Source organism: Ctenopharyngodon idella, chromosome 7, assembly GCF_019924925.1.
Source record: "Ctenopharyngodon idella isolate HZGC_01 chromosome 7, HZGC01, whole genome shotgun sequence".
NCBI lineage: Eukaryota > Metazoa > Chordata > Actinopteri > Cypriniformes > Xenocyprididae > Ctenopharyngodon > Ctenopharyngodon idella.
In genome coordinates, this window is record NC_067226.1 from 42386511 (window position 1) to 42402018 (window position 15508).

The following is a 15508-nucleotide window of genomic DNA, read 5'->3' on the forward strand; positions in this document are numbered from 1 at the left end:
TAAAGTCAATTGATCCACTCATATGATACCATATTCACATATCATCTTTGGGACAATCAGAATAAGAATTCAGCAATGGTATAAGCTCTTGTGCAATTACCTTTTGGAAACCATGTGTGAAATGAAAAGGTGCAAAAAGAGTTTAGCTCTACAATTTTGCATCTAACTGCACTGGCTGCCACATGTCACTCTTTCAGACAACTGCACCAGCAGTTCCCCTTCAAATCATCCGAGAGACTCGAAAATATCTCATAGTAGATGCACCGGGGCTTGGAATAGCTGAGGGAGCGATAATGGGCACTTACGGCTGTCATAGCAGATGTTGCCGAGGGCTCGTCCCGTCTGGAGAAGAATTTCCTGGTCCTTACAGTTTAGCAGCTGAACCAGTGGAGGAATGAGCCCTGCTTCCACACACGGGCTTCTCATGAACTCTGTAGAGAAAGGCAACAATTAAAGCTCAATAAATCATTATCAGATAAATTCTTACTGATCTAAAATCAAGCTCAGATTCACTTCCTGTTGTGCAATAAATGTCTGTGTGGTAGACTCAACTAAATCATAACCACACAAAATATCACTAGTCAAAGAATGTGCAAGATTGCTAATGAAAATACTAACATTTTCGGTCCATAATGGGAAATAAAGAACTCTCTAACAATCATTAAAAATCCTACTGAATAAACATTTGAAAATCTGGGGAACAGAAAATAGGGATTTAAATTTATCCAATAATAATTTATCTTAATTGATTTCATTTGACCTAATTAGCAATTTGTCAGTATTCCTTTTTAGGATTTATGACTCGAGATGTTAATGGTACCATGGAGTTACCCTGTATTTAGATATACACCTCAGTTCTCTTTTAGGATACCTAAAGTACTGTAAATACCATGGTATATGAATGTAAAAACCATTTAGTACCTCTGTACGTGTGTGTGTATATTATATATATATATATATATATGCTGCATCAAAGTACAATGCAGTGTTATTTTAGTATTATTTATACACTATTATAGTATTTATTAATTTTCAGAATTAGCTTTTTTATATTTTTAGTTTTTATTTTAAGTTTAGTTTAAGTTTTAGTCATTTTGTTATATGCTTTTGTCATTTTTATTAATTTTTGTTTTTAATATTTCAATTTATTTTTATTCAATTTTAGTACTTCAAATTAAACTCATTTTATTTTAGTGACTTGCCAAGGCAACATTTAGAATTTTCGTTTTAAGTTTTTTGAATTGAAAAATTGTAAGTTTTTGTTGTCTAATATTTATTTTTTTATTTCAGATCATTTTAATAGTTTTAGTTAACAAAACTGTCAAGCAGCATCACTCACATTTTCTAAAAATTTAGTTATTATTATTTTAATAAAGATATCCACAAACCAACCGGACAAAAAAAAAAAAAAAAAAAAAAAAAAGATTTAATTCTCTGAATGTTTAAATATTTGTAAGTGGTCAAATTTCCAGATGCAAATAATGGCTTCTTGTGGAAGATTTAATGTACAAGTTTTTCTTCTAACATTTACATTTCATCTTTATTTTATTTTATTTTATTTCAGCTTTATTTCAATAAAAGAAAACAATTTTTAATAGTTTTAGTGGTCACAATTTAGAGCTGGGGGTTCGTCCGGGATATTCCCTTAGATTAGGGTCCAATTCTCACTATTAACTAACTATTAACTACGACTCAATAATGACTCATAATTACTGCTTATTAATAGTTAGTAAGGTAGGCTAGTTGTTTAAGTTTTTAAGTTTAGGTTTTGAGTAGGAATTGGGTAGGATTATGCATTAATATGTGCTATATAAGTCCAAATAAACAGCAAATATCCTAGTAATATGCAACTAGTTAAAGGATTAGTTCACTTTCAAATAAAAATTTCCTGATAATTTACTCACCCCCATGTCATCCAAAATGTCCATGTCCTTCTTTCTTCAGTCGAAAAGAAATTAAGGTTTTTGATGAAAACATTCCAGGATTATTCTCCTTATAGTGGACTTCAATTGGCCCCAAACGGTTGAAGGTCAAAATTACAGTTTTAGTGCAGCTTCAAAGGGCTTTAAACGATACCAGACGAGGAATAAGGGTCTTATCTAGCGAAACTATCGGTCATTTTCTAAAAAAAAAAAAAAAAAAAAAAATGTATATGCTTTATAAACACAAATGATCGCCTCATAAGTGCTTCCGCCAGACCGCCTTCTGTATTCTTCAAAAAGCTTACACTGAATGTCCTATTCAACTTACGGAAAAAAACAGAACTGGCGCCGCGTTCGTTACGTAAGTTTATTAGGGAAGGTGTAGGACATACAGCGTAAGATTTTTGAAGAATACGGAAGGCGGTCTGGCGGAAGCACCTGCGAGGCAATCTTTTGTGTTTAGAAAGCATATAAGCATATACATTTTTTTTTTTTTTTTTTAGAAAATGGCCGATCATTTCGCTAGATAAGACCCTTATTCCTCATCTGGTATCGTTTAAAGCCCTTTGAAGCTGCACTGAAACTGTAATTTTGACCTTCAACCGTTTGGGGCCAAATGAAATCCACTATATGGAGAAAAATCCTGGAATGTTTTCATCAAAAACCTTAATTTCTTTTCGACTGAAGAAAGAAGGACATGGACATCTTGGATGACATGGGGGTGAGTAAATTATCAGGAATTTTTTATTTGAAAGTGAACTAATCCTTTAATAGTTAGAATTGGACCGTACACTAAAGTGTTACCATTTTAGTAACACTTTAGTAACAATTTACAACAGTAACACCACAGCAAATCATAGTTTAAATCCCTAAAATGTAACTTTCCTATTTGAAAGTGCTGGAGACATCACTGGATGAAACGCAGATGTTCCCAGAGGAATGCTGACAGCTGAATGCCAGCAGGAGCTGCCAGAGATCTGGCACACCAGCAGGCCACCATCATTAGCTACCTAGCAAACTGCTAAAAGGCCATTCATTATTTTAACCTTTTTATCTCTGGAACTCTCCATACACTTTTAAACCCCAGTTCTATCTGTCTGAAGTGTGGTTTAAAGAAACACTTGTGTAATTAGACTAAGAGCTTTAGGTGAAGAAGCACACTGACTCTGCAGGATTGCAGCAGGTTGATGTGCCAGAGCTGTAATTACAAAAGTTAAGGCTGAGTGTCTTTTAGAAAGGAGATTTGGGAAAGATTTAATAATTGCTGTTTTTCTCCAGGCTTATTTTCTTTGAAGATATACCATATAATAGCCTGGTAAATATTTAATGAAAGTTAATTAAATCAAATAATTATATATATATATATATATATATATATATATAAAGTTTTTTTTTTTTTTTCGAAGATTAAGTACTTAAAAAACCTAACAGTGATCAAAGAGACTAATTAAGCTGATCAAAGAATAGAGAATTACATGCTTCACTGGTGTGTTCTCACAATAAATGTAATTGCTGATTTGCTGATTTGCTAAACAAGGTAACTTATCTGTAGACGAACAACTGGCTCTTTGAAACAGAGTTCAATACAGAGTGAAATTATGCCTACAAAGCAAAGTGGATGAATATATTTTTATCTCCATACAGAAAGCTCTCCCATACTCTTCTTTAATCTGCCAAGCTGTTATTCTGTTAACATCAAATTTGTGATTGGATATTGAAAAAAGAAAGCCATCCACTAAGAATAATGTAACCTTACAAATGGTACAATCATACAATTAAAATACATATGAAATATTATAAATATTATTGATATTACATAATTTAAAACAAAAAACAAAAAAACAAAGCTCAAATGTTCATTCATTCATTCATTTTTTATTTATAGGCACCTTTCATGGCACTCAATGTCGCCTTACAAACAATAATATACAATAAGACATAAGGAATAACTTCACATACACACTCTGGTGTCCCCAGAGTGTGTATGTGAAGTTTTAGCTCAAAATACCCCACAGATAATTTTTTATAGCATGTTAAAATTGCCACTTTTTGGGGTTGAGCAAAAACGCGCTATTTCAGTGTGTGCCCTTTAAATGCAAATGAGCTGCTGCACTCTGCCTAAGAGGGCGGAGCTTCAAGAGCTCATTCTCCAGTGTCAGGAGTCAGTCAGGACGCACTATAATGTCAGAAACTGCGAATATATGCTGCATGGAGATAGAACAGGTATAGTTTAGTTTAATTACGGTTATAATATTGTCTTCTTCCACTATATTAGTACAAGCCTGTTGTACCGGACCCCGTCTGAATGATGGCCAGAACTTTACAGATAAGTTTTATGATGTTTATTGTACTTCACACAAAAGATGAAGCGTCTGTTTTCACTCTAGAAAATCTCTGTTAATTGCTTAATAAAACACAGTGCAAGTGTGCATTGAAATATTATCCATAAACTCTCTCTATCTCCCTTGCATTATCATCAACATACACAGCAAAGTACACAGAAACACTCGTTACAACTAACAGCCAACAAATATAAATAGACCTTATGCCTTTTCGGGTGGTGCTTAATAAACTGGTAAACTTTATATCCGTAAATCAACTCCGATGAACTGTAATAAAGTGCTCTCACCTTCTTTACTGTCGTATCCAGTATCACTCTGGAGACTGTAAGCTGGATCACGAACAGTTTGTACTGATCTATCCTTGAGTAACAAATTTTTTAGCACAATCTCTGTTTTGTATTGTCCCTTTGTATTGACATTCGTTCACAAAGCAGTCCGGTGTGAAATGATTCGCATATATATAAACGAATTTCGGTAGAGTTGAGGGAGAATTTTCTTCGAAAACAAAATTAATCCACCTCGTCTTCAGCGGCTCAGATTTAGGGAGTAAATGGAGAGAGCTATGTGGATTAATCCATCCGGCTACAGAACACCTAAAACACTCGGGAGACATTCTCATCAGTGCAGCAATGGCGTACGGTGTACAACTCGCTGTGAACTCGCTCATGGCGGTTCTATGTTAAAACGGCAGTGTCTGTCAACATTCGCGGGCGGGACCTGTGGCTAAAGTGACGTCACATTGCCAAGAACCTGCAAACGGCTTGTTCTGAGACACTCCTTATGATTTATGGGGATTAAAAAAAAGGAGTGGTTGGATTTTTATCATTATAGGGTGGTTGTGTACACACACTGCCAACACACATTTTTAGCCAAACACCATGCAAAAGTGAATTTTGCATAATAGGTCCCCTTTAAGACAAGATTTAAAAGTGGAAAGGCTGTCACTGTTACGAATGTCTTGGGGAAGGGCATTCCACAAATGAGGGGCAGCATAACTAAAAGCCCTAAAACCCATACTTCTTAGACTAATATGTGGTTGGACTAAAAAGATTGATGAAGAGGATCTAAGGTTACGTGCAGAAGTATAGATTTGAAGATGATCAGAGAGATATGAAGGAGCTAAATTATTAAGAGCCTTGTACTGTAGGTAAGAAGCAAGATTTTGAAATCAATTCGATATTTAACCAGAAGCCAGTGAAATGGTGAAGAACAGGAGAAATGTGCTCTATGGAAGAGATTCTAAAGATAATTTGTGCAGCTGAATTCTGGACCAGCTGCAGTCTATGTATAGTTTTAGAAGGAAGACCAAAGAAAAGAGAGTTACAATAACTAGGGCATGTACAAGAGTAGCAGTGCAGTCCACTGTCAAAGAAGGACAAAGACGTTTGAAAATTGGCAGAACGAATAATATTATTAATGTGATTTAAAAAGGATAAGGTGCTATCAAGGACAACACCCAGACTTTTTAACCTGTGAAGATGGAAAAACTACTGACTGGGTCAATAGTCACAAAGAAACTATCAGATTTTGCAAGATTAGACTTTGTGCCTACAAGAAGAACTTCAGTTTTATCACTATTAAGTTTAAGGAAATTAAATGAAAACCAGTTTTTAATTTCAGCTAGACACCTTGATAGAGAAAGTGGAGGAAAGACTGAATTAGGTATGGAAGAATTCCGTACTTTCTGAAAATATGTCCAATAGCTCGCAGTAAATAATAAATAAAAGAGGCCCCAAGACTGAACCTTGGGGAACACCAATGGTAACATGCGATAGCTCAGATCTAAAATTTGAGTTGTACGAACTGAGTGCGACCAGAAAGATGTGATTTAAACCAAGACAGACAGGTGCCCGTAACTCCCAGGGAGACCAGCCTGTCTAGGAGGATGTTATGTGAGATCGTATCAAAGGCCGCACTCAGAACGAGCAATATAAGTTTAGTAAGCTGTCCAGAATAAGCAGATCATTAATCATTTTGACAAGTGTGGTGAAATGTACGTATGAGAAAAAACCTCATTGGCCACAAGTATGGTTGAGCTTTCACTGACCATATTTGATGAGCTCGATGTATGTGCGTTAATCAATTTTATTTAAGAATGAAATAGGTTTATCAATTAAAATGAGTGTTTCTCTTTGGAAGACTTGGATTAAACCGCTCAATTCATATGGATTACTTTTACGATGTACTTTTTGAAGCTTGAAAATGTTGTTTACCTAGACTTTCAATGGATGGACAGAAAATTATGATAGAATATTAGAAACATATTCATTTGTGTTTCAAAGATGAGTAAATAATGACCGAATGTCATTTTTGGGTGGACTGTCCCTTTAATATATTACAAAACATTTCACAGACAGAGTAATCAGATTGAAATCAGGACCTTAACAATTAAAAAAAATAAAACTTATAAAGGAAATAATCATTTTTATAATTAAATCATGTAATGGAGGTATTTCTTTTTTAACAAGAAAACCTATATTAAATTTATATTTCATGCAATGTTTGTATTTTAAATTCCTTTTTTCCACAGCATGTACAGCATACATTCATACACTTACATTTGTTAGTAATGCATTCCCACAAATAAAATACAGGATCTTTTTAAAGCAATTATAGCAATAATTAATGTATTAATTATGAAAACAACTGTTAGTTGCAGCCCTAGTTGAATTGTGATAATTAAATTTTATCATAAGTTGTAAATTTAAAGTGTTTACTGCAGGAAAATTATTTATTTTCTCATAGAGTACTGCATATCTCAGGATTGCATCATGCGTAGTGCAGCGTGTTTATGATTCAACTCAATTTTAATCTGTCTGTTTTGAGATCGACTGGTTCTGCTGCACTGATCTTATAGCTTACATACGAGGTTATCATTTCCTTCACGCTGCCAATAGCAGTAATCATGACACGCATGAATGGACACAGACTCGACTGCAGTATCAGTGAAACTGGGGAAGAGGAATCAGAGAACAGCAGAGACAAACAAACAGGCATATGAGGGGCAAAAACTGATTTAAAAATGTTATTAAACAGGTTTCTATTAAGAATGATATTACAGACTAGTACTAAGGCCAGTGAAAATGAAGACAGAATATTAAGGCTCTGAACTCACAGAGATGAAGACACAGATTATTACCAGTTATTTTATTATCTCTATCTTTCCTAAGGATTCACTCAGTAACTTTTTTCTCATTAAAAAAAAAAAAAAAAAAAAGTTTATCCCTGAAGAACTGAACAGTACTTTTGGAAAATACATATAAAATCATGAACACACACACAAAATGTAGTCTAGTTTCATTTTACAAGGAGCAGGTCCAGTGTTATTTTAGCATTGTTGAATATATTTATTAATATTTTGAATTAGTTTTTTTTATCGTTATATTTTCCTTTTTTTTTAAAATTTTAGTTAAAGTTTTAGTAATTTTGTTGTGTTTTTGTCATTTTTATTAGTCTTTGATTTTGTTTTTTAAAATATGTCCGTACAGTTTTTATTCATTTTTATTTCAATATTATTTTAGTTATTTTATTACATCACATTTAAAATGAGAAATGTTGCCTAAGAAACTAGCTAAAACAAAATAAGTTTGATTTTTTAATATTTTATTTTATTTCAAATAATGAAAATGTTTTCTTTTTGGTGTTAGTTTTAGTTGACGATTATATGAACCCTGAGCGGGTCGCCTCATGGGGGCTGCCATGTTGAGATCATTTTATTTAGGTAATAAGTATTAATTGTCTAACTGCTTTTAGTGTATTTCTACAATGCCATCGCTAACTGAAATCTTGACGCTGCATTCACACCACTAGGTGTCAGTAATCCAAGATGACTGGTGATATAGAAGCACTTACCATTTTTGGCCACTTCTGCAATGATGTTGGCTACTTTTGGTGTACATGAGTTCTGCGCAGACAGAAGAGCGGGCATCATGGCAAGAGCACCCATCTCCTGGATCTTTTCACTAGTCTCAACATCTGAAAACAGAGTGAGGAACATCAGTGAATAATATGATACTACGAAAGGATCTGAAACACAAAGGTTGAAGATTCAGTCACAAGTAGTGATGCAGGACCCAAAGAATTATTGAGATAGCACACGTCTAAATCATTACAAGTAACGAGAGTTATGTAATCAGATTACATTTTTCAAGTATTAAGTAATGCATTACTTTTAAATTTACAACAAAATATCTGAGTTACATGTGAACATGATGGGTATTGTAGTTCTAGACTAAATGTGAACATGCATTTACTCATCACACAGATTCATTTTTTTTTTTTTCAAAATGAATAAAAACAGTGAAATGCAAACTCAGAATATTACGCAAACATGCAATAATGAAGTGTTAAATCACAGAAATATACTTTATATATTTAATATCACTTTATGAACCAATGTCTTTGCTGCTGTCCTTCGATGATCTAATTCAATTGTACTAATAAGCAAGAATGACTTTAGATAAACATCACTGTGGAAAGCAGGACGGGGCTGAGAGCCATGGGAATGGAGCGAGGCTGGTGGCAAGAGTGCTAATGAGCATCACCTGCGCACCACACTTGTCTCGAGTCCCACGGAGGAGCTCGGGAAGGATAAAAGAAGGAGTGACGACAGAGGACTGGATTCTATATTGGTGTTTTGTTTTATTTTTTGCAGCAGTCGTCCGTGTGGGGCTGCCGCTTTACTTTCCCGCCTCCTCCTTCCCTGAACTGGAACTTTTGTTACAATCACACTTGTGTTTCATTTTTTTTGTTTTTATTGATGAAGTAAGAGTGTTTTTCTTCTTTCTTCTCCTGCATCCTATTCTTCTTCAGTCCAGAATGGCAGCACAGCTAAAAGATTTGTTTGAGCTACGCCCTCTACTGTACGGGAGTGAATTTGCATTTCCTTTGCATTTGCACTTTTGGTGTGAAAGGGCCTTTACATTTGCCAAAAATAGAACTTCTATTTTATTTATTTATTTTTTTGTTATTAAAAAACAAACAAGCAATTCCAGCCCAGGAGAGATAAAAATATCGCAAAAGTAACATAACGCATTACTTTGCATAAAAAGTAACTAAAGTAACGCAATTACTTTTAAAAGTAACTTTCCCCAATGGCTGAGGTAGATGGTAAATTTGACATCTTTTGTTGCTATTGTGTTGCTATTGTTAACAAAAATTAAAACTATTAAAAATTGTTTTTGTTAATTAAAATAAAGCTGAAATAAAACATAAATATATAGAAATGTTGCCTTGGCAACTAACTGAAATAAAATAAGTTGAAGTACTAAAATTACCAAAACTGAAATAAGATTAAATTAAAGCCAAAACTAATGAATATGACAAAAGCACATAGCACAATTACAAAAAATTAAAATAAAAACAATAATTAATTTAATTTAATAATGCATAATACTAAAATAACACTGAAATTGTTGAATAAAGTCATTATTTTTGTTTTGTTTTTGCGCATAAAAAGTATTCTCTTCGCTTCATAACATTAAGGTTGAACCACTGTAGTCACATGGGCTATTTTAACAATGTCTTTACTACCTTTCTGGACCTTGAAAGTGCGACCTTGAATAGTCGCGTTGCTTCCATGGGGGATCAGAAAGCTCTTGGATTTCATCAATAATATCTTCATTTGTGTTCTGAAGATGAACGAAGGTCTTACGGGTGTGGAATGACATGAAGGTGTGTAATTAATAACAGAATTTTCATTTTTGGGTGAACTAACCCTTTAAAGGCATTAAAGTAAACTAAACATCCATGAGTTGAACCACATATGCTACCTCGTTTTTGTTGAGTCTGTATAGTCAGTGTTTATTACTTTTTGACAAACATAAATTCTCATCACAAAGTATACATGCATTTACCACTTCTTTTCTGTTATTTTCTATCATTCATGGAGACTAACACACCATTATTCTAATTATAATATTTTCCACAATGGTCAATTATTGTTATATAAACCATTTAATGTAACCCCACCCTTAAATGGTACATCAAACTTAGTCAGAAGGTCTTTTCCAATCTAAATGGGTGTTTTTGGCAAGAATAATGATGGAGAGATCTTTCCATTGCATTTTAACTGATGCTTTCCATTTATTTTATTTTTTATTGAGGTTTTCTATTCAGTTGGCAACATTAATCACAGCAACGTGACACAGCAAAAGAAAAAGTAACTGCAAGGTCCTTATCAAAATTTTATTCATTTTATTCAATCCTGCATCCTTGGATAATCTGAATATAAGATATATGAGCCCTGAGCTTAAGTCAAGGTTCCTTCCCTTTGCTTCTCAATCATTCTTTCAGCTTTAAAGAATGGTGAAAATTAACAGCTATATAAAAGATATGCAGACTTACTATTTTGGGCCAAAGCTTTGAGCAGGCAGTCCAAGCAGCCCTCGACGCTGTCTGAAGCGCTGTCTGCCGATGAGAGCTTCAGCGTCTTCAGGGCTTCGCTTAGGTTATCTGCTGATGAAAGGGAAATAACCAACAGCTTTATATCTTCAATAGTTTACAAGTGCACAAAATTATGAAAAGATAAAATTCTTGTGTTTAGAAAGTACAGTGTTCTCAAGAAGCCCAAATCAATTAACTACACAAGGCTTGTTAAAGTATTATATATATATATATATATATAAAAAAAGTGCCTCAATTTTGCTTTTTCAAATATTACATTTCATGAAGTGTATAATATAGCTGCTCGTTAATCTAAAAGGTCTGCAAAGTTTAAAAAAAAAAATCAAAGTGCATGACAAATAAATTTATTGTCTCCTAAAAGAAAGATTCGATTCTGAACTGCCGAAACGAGTCGTCAGCAATTCCAGTCTCACTTTCTGTTACAAACCTCTGTAACAATGTAACAAATTTGCATATTGCCAGCCTATGGTCTTCATCTGCTGCCCACGAACAATGTCTACTTTGACCCGCCCTCAAACACTGTAGTTGTAGATGAGGCCTGGAAGAGTTTGATTCGTGTTGTTGACAATTTATATAGAAAAACCGACGGCATCATTCATATCACTGTTTATCAAGCACTGGGGAAGCCTAAGGAGATGAACTTCAGCTATGGTAACAGGTGTTTCGTTTACATAACGCGCTGTAAGCGGTCGACCAATCACAACAGACTGGCCATGTGACCAATCAGAGCACAGTAGGCTCGTGGAAAGGAGGGGTTTAGAGAGACCGGATCTTTAAACCAACTGTTTCAGACACCGTGAGAAATGAGGTGATGTGGAATGTATATTATGAGAAAATTAAAGTGTTTTTTGACCTTGGATACATGAAAATCTATTGTAGGAGACCTCCAGAACAAAATTAGGAACTTTTAAAATAGTTTTTAAAATAGCACATTAACGGTTGTATTTTTCGAAAGGACAAATTGATTTGAGAATGAGCATTTTACTTGCCCGAATGGGCAAGTAGCCTGATTATAAGAATAACAATTGAATCACTATGGATTAACAATAGAATAACTATGGAAGCACCAAACTTCAGCCATCAAAAATGTTTGGGCGAAAATTATTCTGATTTTATTATCTGTGACAGGGATTTAATACAAGAGGTCAATAAACAACTAGTAAATATTAAGCGAGTTACATTTTAGACACAGTACTGACTGTTTTTGCTCTGTTTCGCCAACGAAAATAGTTCCAAACAAAGCCTTTCAAATAGTATAACAGTTTTGCATGTTCAAGCAACACACAGCAGTGTTTCATTACTGAATGGTTTAGCGTTTCTGAACAGATTGGGTGAGTCAATGATTCAATGACCCAGTCACTTGTTCAGTTTCATATTTTAAAGCATCACTGCATTTCCCCCAAAATTTCATATTTGTATATTCAGAAAATTTTATTGAAAATCTCATAACATATTTATTCAGTTGGGTTAGATGCAGCATCTGTGTCACCTCAGCAGTACAAAGATAGATTTTGTTGATACTGATTTAATTTGATAGATGTCTTATTGTTCTAAGTTAATTTATTGATAAAATGTAAGAATTTGACATGAAACAAGATGCATACATTTAAAAGGTAAGGGAAAATGCCCTTTATAAGAGGTAAAAAAAAAAAAAAATCCCCTTAAATCAATATAACGTGGCAAATATCACAAATATGCTGATTTAAGTAAGTAAGAAGTCATAGAACTTTGGACAGAATAAACTACATTTACACCACAAAAACAAAAATGCTTTTTTCCTTCTGGACAAGTAACTTTTTTTACTCACATGACAAGGCTTATTGTCGAGCCCTTCATTAGGACAGTAAAAGAACAGACAGTAAGCATTGAGGGAGCAGAAAGGGGAATAGGATTGGGACCTAAACTTGGGGCACCCAAGGTGTTACTGCACTGTATGTCAGAGCTTTTGCCCTTAAATGTGCAGTAAGTGATTTCGATATTTGAAATCAACCCAAACAAACAACACTCTCTTCATTGCTCCACTCCCAAAAGGAGCAAACACCCAATGCAAGAGTGAATGTCTCTTTATCATAACATGTCCTGTTAGCTAACATTACAACACAAGCATATCTTGGTTCTGTGAAACATAGCAAAACCAATGCTACTCATGTATGGAGCAGAAAAAACGCAACCTCTGCGTTAATTTTCAGGCCTTCCTGCTTCAGTCTCTCCAGTGCTGGAAAGCTTTTCTAATATTAACACGGGTCCTAAAGCTCTTGCCTGATCATAACCCTTCTTTTTCCAGTGATATTCCTCTGAGATTTCTCTTTTGTAATGTCTCTCAGCTATCTCCCTTTCTACAGTCTTTCTTCAAACCTCCCAAAGCTCACTCATCATGGGTGGACACGCCCCCTACTGCTGATTGGGTACAAGTGTGTCGTGGTGCTCGGTCTGATCCACTTTCAACAGCACTTCTCAGAAATCACTTACTGCACCTTTAAGGCTATGACTCCAACAAAACTCATTCTACTACATTCACTCATTCTACAGATGCATTAATTCAAAGTTTGCATTCTCTGGGAACTGGACCCACGACCTTGGTATTGCTAGCACCATGCTCTATTGTTTGATTTACAGGAACATCTGTCATGATTTGAAGCTCTTTTATTAGGTAGAAAAGTTCAACTAAAGAAAAGAAGCCAAATTTAGCCAATTCAAGTGTGAATGAATGGTGATTCTAGAATACACTTGTCACTCTAGGGATGGTTAAAGCAAAGTGAAGCCTTCGTTCCATTAACAGACTACAACAAATCATGTTGAGAAAGGCCAACAGAGACAATGAGTCAAATCTAATCTTCCTGCTGCTTTGTCAAATCACAAATGACTTGTACTGCATATTTAGTCTAGAAAAAACAAAAAATCTCAAGAACTTTCAGCAGCAAACAAACTATATCATACTCCTGTACAGAGCATAACAACTACAAAACTACTGATTAATACTAGCTCTAAGTTCCTTAAAAAAATAACAAAATCAATGTTTTTTTTTTTGCAAATAAACTGATTTTATAATATTTGATGTAATTTTCTACTCAAGATGGCTGTCTTCTTTGTGTTCAGTTTAACATATATATATATATATAAAATGTGAATCTTTATTACAAATTGTGCAAAAAAGCTAAAATTATTTTTTCAAACATAAGTATTCATATGTTCTCTACAATATATTTAAAGTAAGAAACTGCAGTTAAGGTGATTGAATTCAGCAAACACACACTTGTGCTTTTGGGTGTATATATACTGCAACTATCACACTGGACAGAAATAGCAGCATGCAAGCAAAATGAATTACCTTGGGTAGTATTATGCAATATTTTTCAGTCATTCAGTCAGGTACAAACAGGTTGCTGCTGTACGAAATCAGTTTCAATCTGATTTGCTTACTTTACACAACTACAAGTAAGAGCACATGTTTTCTTATCTGTATTATGCAATATTAATAAGGTGGAATGGCCCTTTAACAATCAGGATATTCAGAAAAATGAGCTGAAACAAGACAGAAAGAGAAAGGCAGATACTCTGCTTTGTGATATAGCTTTGTCGTTTCTCTAGGACTTGTCAGAAACCGACCAGCTCTGGCGTAACTGCTGCCTTTTCACAGACTGAACACCGCAAAAAATGCTTTTCTTATTTAGTATTGTTTGTATTTATTTGTAGTATTTCTTGTGTCCAGTCCAAATATCTAAAAATTCTTAAATTCAGACGCTTTTACTATATAAGTAAAATGACATAAGATGTTTCTTCTTGTTTTCTGAAAAAAAAAATCAAAATGAAGTGAGCTTTTGCTTAAAACAAGCAAAATGGAGTAAAAAAAAAAAAAAAAATCTTGTTTCAGTTTGAAATCTTGTTTCTTGTTTCTGTCCCAAACAGAAAACAAGAAAAAATATCTTATGTCATTTTACTTATCTAGTAAAAGCATCTGGATTTAAGAATTTTTAGATATTTTGACTGGAAACAAGACAAAAATACTAAGAAAAGCATTTTTTTGCAGTGAACAAGAATTATAAGTTGGCATAAAATCAAACTTGATCCTATTTATTTTTTCTTAATGCATGTTACTGGTATTATTTTGAATAATTCAGCCATGTAATTTATACTTCTTTTTTCTTTCTTTTTTTTACTTTGCAAATCGGTAATGAAAATAAAATATTTTTCATCCATTTCACTCAGAGAAACATCATAATATGGTAATAAAGTCAGTTGCAACCTTCATTTCATATCAACTTTAAAAAGATAGTTCACCACTCATCATTTCCTCATGTTGTTCCAAACCTGTATGACATTTTCTTGTCAAATAAAAAGATGATATTTTGAGAATTTTTTTTTTTTTTCTGACTATGAAATAGAAGTCAATGGTCACCAAAACCAACATATTTCTTCTTTTTTTTTTTTTCTGCAGGAGAAATTCAGATTTAGAACGACACAAGGGCGAATAAATGACATAATTTTATGTGTGTAATGTGTTTAAGTCCTAGTATCATAACAAACATAGCAGAATATATATGGAACTTTGTGTCTGTTTTCCACCCACTATGTTGATTCTTCTTTCTACAATAATATTAATGATAATGCTAAATGATTACATATAATATTAGTTCACATTTCTGATTTGCTGTCACATAACGGATACTTGATCCTTACTGAAAGGTTGGGAATCACTGTCCCAACACATCGCGCCCATCCCTTGATCACAGTATACGTTATATCCCTTGACCTCTGCAGACTCACCATCTTGCTACTGCATGTTCATATTCATTCTAATAATTTGAACATGCACTGAGGAGCACAGAAAGGCCAGGGATA

At 33.9% G+C, this 15508-nt stretch overlaps 1 protein-coding gene across 3 annotated transcripts in view; it reads right to left on the reverse strand.

The window, feature by feature from the left end:
* rap1gds1 (RAP1, GTP-GDP dissociation stimulator 1) overlaps positions 1-15508 on the reverse strand; it is a 48108-nt gene that overhangs the window by 31716 nt on the left and 884 nt on the right. For 2 of the 3 annotated variants that reach the window (XM_051898759.1, XM_051898757.1), the window contains exons 2-4: positions 10610-10720; positions 8117-8239; positions 306-431 (exon numbers count right to left, since the gene is read on the reverse strand). In XM_051898759.1, coding sequence (XP_051754719.1) covers positions 306-431; positions 8117-8239; positions 10610-10720 — 360 coding nt within the window. The remainder of the gene's footprint in view (positions 1-305; positions 432-8116; positions 8240-10609; positions 10721-15508) is intronic. The other variant, XM_051898758.1, reaches the window with a different exon arrangement.